The 6,509-nt window shown below is 44.3% G+C and overlaps 2 protein-coding genes across 3 annotated transcripts; one reads left to right on the top strand and one right to left on the bottom strand.

The window, feature by feature from the left end:
- Positions 1 to 572: 572 nt before the first annotated feature.
- LOC125024192 (GTPase IMAP family member 8-like) lies at positions 573 to 3,869 on the top strand. 2 transcript variants are annotated; one of them, XM_047611918.1, is made up of 3 exons: positions 573 to 1,166; positions 1,321 to 2,160; positions 2,407 to 3,869. In XM_047611918.1, exons 1-3 carry the CDS (start codon positions 1,157 to 1,159, stop codon positions 3,114 to 3,116), a joined length of 1,560 nt encoding a protein of 519 aa, XP_047467874.1. In that variant the 5' UTR covers positions 573 to 1,156; the 3' UTR covers positions 3,117 to 3,869. The 2 variants fall into 2 exon arrangements, with proteins under 2 accessions (XP_047467874.1, XP_047467873.1); XM_047611917.1 differs by having other exon boundaries at positions 574 to 1,166; positions 1,318 to 2,160.
- On the bottom strand, positions 3,824 to 6,250 carry cfd (complement factor D (adipsin)). The gene is made up of 5 exons (XM_047611919.1): positions 5,835 to 6,250; positions 5,532 to 5,688; positions 5,227 to 5,368; positions 4,837 to 5,127; positions 3,824 to 4,223 (listed from the first exon to the last, which is right to left on the bottom strand). Exons 1-5 carry the CDS (start codon positions 5,962 to 5,964, stop codon positions 4,044 to 4,046), a joined length of 900 nt encoding a protein of 299 aa, XP_047467875.1. The 5' UTR covers positions 5,965 to 6,250; the 3' UTR covers positions 3,824 to 4,043.
- Positions 6,251 to 6,509: the final 259 nt, after the last annotated feature.

Genomic DNA, 6,509 nt, shown 5'->3' with positions numbered 1-6,509 from the left:
TTATATCGAATTCCAGCGAATTTAACGATGAAGAAAGATGAATGTTTTCGAAATCAACAGATGTATTCCCCCCATTTTTCCCTGTAGCACTGCCTTGTTTGGGCCGTTTTGACAGCAGCAGCCCACAGCTGCAGGTGATGGTGCAATCCTCATGCAATCTCAGTTGTAGTGTATTGGGGGAATCCTGCACATGCTGTAGTTATGTATTTATTATTTTTATGACACTATCGTAGCGTAAACATGTGTAATCGTCTGTAGTTTATTTATTTATACATGTATTGTTTTCTTGTTTGTTTGTTTGTTTGTTTGTCTTTTGCTTGAGAATCAAAATTACTTTATTGATCCCAAGGGGAAATAACTTACTTACTTATTTACCTACTTTAGGAAAGGAAGTTCAAAAGCATTTTATCACAGAGAAGCTGACACTTTGGCTCGTATCTTTTCCTGCCCTGCTGTTGTGGATGACTGTCTGCAGTCTGGCTGATTCAGCATTAATCTACAAGTGAAACAATCACAGGATGTTTTGCAGTCTAGTTTTATTGTGTGGAGGGCACTTGGTAGGTTAAAGCAGGGGGAAAAAAGAATCCCTCAATAGTCCAGATTTTTTTTGTTTGTTTGTTTTTTGTTTTTTTAAATACAACTCAAACTAAACTTTTAAAATAGACAGATATACGAACATTTTTGGGACATAAATTTAACAAATTTACATTTTGTCAGCTCACAGATGGTTATAGAGTTGATTTTGGTAAGAGATAGACTTTGTCTTAGGCCTGTAGTTATGTTTGGGTAAAGTATTCAATGAGCAGTTATGCATGTGTGTGAAAGAGAAAATTGTTCTGTGCACGGTGGTACAGAATGATCGCACTACTATCTTGTTTTGTGTAATATGATAGCAAGTAGCAATTGCAGTGAGTCAAAGACGGTGCACAGTTCTTTTGTACTGTCAGGTATGAGGAAGGCACAGGCTCATTCTAGTTGGTAAAGTGGAATGCACTTCCTTGACACCAACAACTCTGTGGGTGCCACTTGAAATAAGGAAGCATCTCTCTTTTAGACTTTATAATGCTTGTTGAGGAGCCTGAGGATCCAGTTTAAGGTGTTATCTTGAGCTGACAAGGATCTCTGAGCAGACTTGCTGGAGCGCCTGCAAGAAGCCATGTCTCACAGTGAGTAACTATTTTCTGCAAATTAGTGTTTTCAGAAAAGCAATCAGTCACTAAATAATACTGTTTAATGAACAACTTTGTTTTAATTATCAATACAATTATCACTTGAGCTCTTATAAAATCACTAACTAGTCACTGCTGTGTTGTTCAGCAGACAGTCTGACTAACACAAGGCAGAGGATGGTGGTCGTTTCTGCAGTGGAAGTATGGGCCTCTCTGAAATCTCTGCTGCAGGACAGCTCTGAGGAGACGAGTCCCCAGTCAAAATTTAGTTCTGTGGGATCCAACCAAGTCTGTGATTTGACAGTGGAGGGCAACTTGATGAGTTTGCACTATGCAGAATTACAAGAAGACATGACCGAGGAATGCGTCACCCAGGCACTGGAAGGCTGCTTCAAGTCTTGCAAAGAAGGGATCAGGTCATTCCTGCTGCTGATTCAAGGTGGATATTACACAAAGAGGGACAGAAGAATGGTTGAGATCCTGCAGGCCCAGTTTGGAGCGGAGGCTTTGAAATACCTGGTGATTCTCTCAGTGGAAGATGGAAAAGTCATCGATACGCTGGACGACACCCTGCTCGATTTGATCAACATGTGCGACGGCAGGTACTCCCGCGTGGCTTCGTCCGCTCCGAGCGACGGTCTCCGCGCGCTGCTCGAGATGGTCGACTTCATGCTGGCTGAAAACGGCGCGGCCGGTTACACCGACGCCGTGCTGGCTGCCGTAAGGAAAAGGAGCACGGAGAACTCAGCCATGAACATGCTCAAGCAGAAGATGCAAGAGGCCGAGGAGAAGGCGCAGGCCTTCAGACTCCTGATGCAGCAGCAAGAGGACAGGAGAGCCAGAGAGATGGAGGAACTGAAGGCGAAGCACGCTGAGGAGAGGATGAAGGAGGCAGCCGAAAGGAAGCAATATGAGACGAAGAGAGAGGGCCTGGAGGAGGCTGTGATGAGCCACAGATCCATGCTGCAGCTTCATATGGGCACTCCTGATGGTAAGAGTCAGTCAAATATATGTTGCAGAACAATGCTTGTCTCGTGCAGGACAATTTTTTGACACTGATGCAGCAGTGTCTCACTAGGGGGTGATATAGCTGCACATTTGCCCTTTCCTTATCACCTGTATAATGTAATATTTAGTTTTGCAAAAAAAAACCTTCAGCATATTTTTTTTGTTTGTTTTAATGTTACTATAGATGCTTTCTAACAGTGAGTTTCATTCCCTGTTTTTTGGCTGAAAGACGAAACAAAGAAGATATCTATCATCCTGCTGGGCCTCTCTGGCAGCGGAAAGTCTTCGGCCTTGAATCTAATCGTAGAAAGAGCAGGGAACCAGTACTCAGTCAACGGGCCCGGTCACGAAACAGCCCCGCCGACCTTGTTTTGTGAGAGGAGGGAGACGGTGGCAGCCGGGAGGCAGCTCATCCTGGTGGACACCCCGGAGCTGTGGGACGAGGACGGGGTAGAGAACGTGGAGCAGGTGAAGGACTGCCTGGCCCTGGCCTTACCCGGACCCCACGTCTTCCTGCTGGTCCTCCAGGTGGGGCGCTTCACCCAGGGGGAGTGCGAGATGCTCGGACACCTGCAGAAGATCTTCGGTAGGGAGTTCGCGGAGCACGCCATCATCCTGTTCGTTCAGTTTGACGCCAACCAGTACAGGCCTCAGAAGATCAACGACTACGTGACCGGGGCTCACTCAACCCTGCAGGAGCTCATCCGCAAGTGTGGCTGTCGCTATTATGAGCTGAACATTACCAAGAGCCAGAATGCTCTGAGCTATCCGCAGGTGAAAGACCTCCTTGCAGGAATCAACAAACTGGTGGCCTCGCATGGAGGACACCCGTACTCAACAAAGAGGTTTTCTGTGCAGGAGCTGCAGGACAGGAATAACGTGATTGAAGACAGGAAGGATGGGGCACTGGAAGTCAACTACTTATTAAGAGATGAATAATTTGTACTCTACATGCAGAGGGAAAGAATGATGTAGTAAAATGCAATGCCTCAATCCAGCATTCAATATTATCTCTCTGACTCTTCCAATGTTTGCTAGTGTTGATATGTTGATTCAGTTACATGGACTAGGCTGCCAACGCACGTACTGAATTACATTCCACATGTTTTGGGGTTTTTTCTAGGAGCTAATATGATATCATGGTATGTTGTTCAAAGGTAGATCATGTACATTTTTTTGCTCTGAATGAATTATTTGCTTTCAAAAAGAACGTATCTACAGGACTTGTTTCCTCCTGGAGAATCAGAAAGTCAACGTTCCAAACGAATGTTCCCGTCTGTTTATCCGTGCAGAGCGGTGATTTGTAGGACGTGCCCGTCGGTATGCAGACTGACAAGTTCACCAGATTTACTCGCTGATATCTCGCTTGCCTTATAGTTACATCCTTGAGGGCACGCCTCCAAATGCACTCGCTTGCCAACAAACTGACACAAAAATAAGAACGATGTGAAATTATGTTAAGATTCGATTCTAGCCGTTATTGTGCAACTCTTGCTTTATCTCTGCTCCATCCACGTCTTAGTGTGCTTTAATGTCTTTACATTATTTAGCTTTAGTCTGCTCTCTAATATTTTCATTTCTATCTCCACTTGTTACTTCATGTCAATTGTAGAAACTACTAAAAAAAATTACATGACAGCAGAATAAGATCAGGTGTATTTTATTGTGTATCAATAAATGTGAATTTGTGCAGGTGGTTTCACTACGTCCCTTATGCTGGAGATCTATCCCTAAAGACATTTGTTACAAATTAGCACAATATATAAACAGAGCCGCTTCCAGTGTGATAACCGCTGACTGAGAAGAAGCAGAAGCTGTGGGGGGAGACATGTCTTCTAATAGCTGTGTAAACGTGCCCTCCTTTATTTAACTGCTCTGTTGCGGCTCGGCGCTGGAATCCACGGCCATGGTCCTGTCGATCCACTCGGTGTAGTGGGAGATGATGGTGTAGATCCCGGGCTTTTTCACCTGGCCACACTTTTTTCCTCCGTTGGAGGTGATGCCCACTACGACGCCGTTGTAGAGCAGCGGACCACCGGAGTCGCCCTGCAGGAGGAGAAAAAGAAAGAAACAAGAAGGGCCGTCACTGTTAATAAAAGTCTGCACCTGACATTTGAAAGCAGAAATTAGAAAGCGGCCAATGGTCAAGGCCAAGGCCGAGGACCCCAAACTGATGGAGAGTTTAAGTAGGGACCCCCTACCTACTGTGTGTGTTCTATATTAAACTGGTGCTACTTATAAATATGCATTATTATTAGCATTCAATAGTAAGCTATTCACATAATACACGGGTTCAAATATACATATATATTTATTTATCCTATACACAGTAGGCCCCGCCCCCTATCGCTACTGTGCCAATCACAATGCTGCATATTACACACCAACTTAGTGAGGTTCCTCTAATGACAAAACATTTAGCTATGTATGAAGTTAAAATCTGTCATATATTTTATTTATCGGTCAATTTTATATACATATGGTCTACAGCCACTCAAAGGCCTTTGTGGAGACTTCGTGCTTTGATTGGTATGTTATAATAAAAACAAATCGATCAGACAAAAAAAAAAAAAAAAGCACACAAAAATCTAACTTTCTGTGGACAAAAATGTAATTTGATATCAGAACCATGAGCAGAAGAGAAGGAACTGAAACTTACGTCACAGGTGTCTTCTTTCTTATGCGGCTGATCACAGGGGTCTGCGCACACCTTGTGCGCACAGATCATGTTGTCGGTGAACTTCGATCCGAAGTAGTCGCTGCGCTTGCACCGCCTGGAGCTCATCACCTCGATGACCACCTCTTTCAGGGTGTCCGGTCTGGTCCCCAGGTTGTCGGTCGACCCCCAGCCGGCCGCCTCGACCTCGGCGCCGGTGTCGGGGTTCGTGCCGCCGGCTCGGAGGAATTCCACAGCCCTCACGGCCTCTGAGGCGTTAAATGGACGATCCAGCTGCAAAAAACAAACAAACAATCAAAAAATAATTTCACGGTCACAGTTCTGTTTATAACTTCCTACTAGAGCAGCCGAAGGCTAAAAACACACACTTACTTTGATTAAAGCAATGTCGTTATCGTAATTTAACTCTCTGTAGTCTGGATGGTTGTGAAGTTCCATAATGTCAAAGGTTTGCTTTGTCTCTTCATTAGCACTCAGAGAATGGACACCCAGCACTACTTTCCTTCCATTTGCCCTGAAAAAGCAAATGAAAAAGCAATAATATTAAACTGAATTACCATCAAACTACACATGCCTCCATAAAAGCATCATCAGCTCCAAAACAGGAGCATTCACACGCAGAGAAAACCACAAAAGATTTGGCCCAATGTGACATTTTCTACAGGATGTTTCCTCACCCGGTTGGCATACAGTGAACCGCAGTCATCACCCACTGATCCGCGATCACAAATCCTCCACATTCATGTTTCATGGTCTCTCCTTCCTGCAGCTGGATGGAGGCCATGTAGGGCCGAGAGTGCGCTGCAGCCTCTCTGCCCCCGATTATCCCCTCGCCTGAGACGGTCAGGGGAAAAGTTTACGTTCTGACACCAGTGCCAGTGCAGAAAAAGAAATAAAGACACTAACAGCACAATAACACAGTGTAAAATGATACAGTGAAAAGGCAGCGAGGACGGATGAACCGTTGAAGAAAGACTTACTCTGCAGAACGAAGGCAAACAGAAGAAAAGCAGCACCGACGAGCGCTTCCCTCTCTGACACCATGATGCCGTTTAACTGGCAGAAAAGCAGCAAGTGTTCTGTTTTAAAGGCTCCACACAGAGGAAACATAAATCAAGCTGCTATTGCGAAAACAAAACACGAGTGGGAGTCTCACCATCCTCCCATTCCCTGTTTCCAGGAACCAGAAGCAGGAAAGCATAAAAAAATGTTTTCATTTTACTGGATCTTTTTTTGTCGTCTTTTTAATTGTTCTTTAAATCCCGATGGTGAACGAAGCATGAGGTTTCATTACTGGGTGACATTTCAATCAGAGGTTAACGCGCCTCATCGGACATTAACACAAACCTGGTCCTGACCTCATGCACCAAAAACACAACGCTCACAGGAAGAAGGACGTAAACCTCTTATCTTCCCGTAACTGAGGCAGGAAAACAGAAACACGAGGTCATAAAATGTTAAGCAGTGATAAGCACACGTGTTCCAACATATTATCTACAAGATGCCAGTGTTGACGATTTACTTATCTACAAGTACAAGTTGGTGCAACCTGATAAAAAGTGAAAACTGAGACATGAAAAATTTAGGCAAGGACATAATTTCTAATATATGTTTTTAACAAAGGAATAACAACATTCAAAGACGTCGATAGAAGC

The sequence above is a fragment of the Mugil cephalus genome, chromosome 17 (genome assembly GCF_022458985.1).
Source record: "Mugil cephalus isolate CIBA_MC_2020 chromosome 17, CIBA_Mcephalus_1.1, whole genome shotgun sequence".
In the NCBI taxonomy this organism is placed as follows: domain Eukaryota; kingdom Metazoa; phylum Chordata; class Actinopteri; order Mugiliformes; family Mugilidae; genus Mugil; species Mugil cephalus.
The sequence above is the reverse complement of the archived record's forward strand: the minus strand, read 5'-3'. Positions and strand labels throughout refer to the sequence as shown.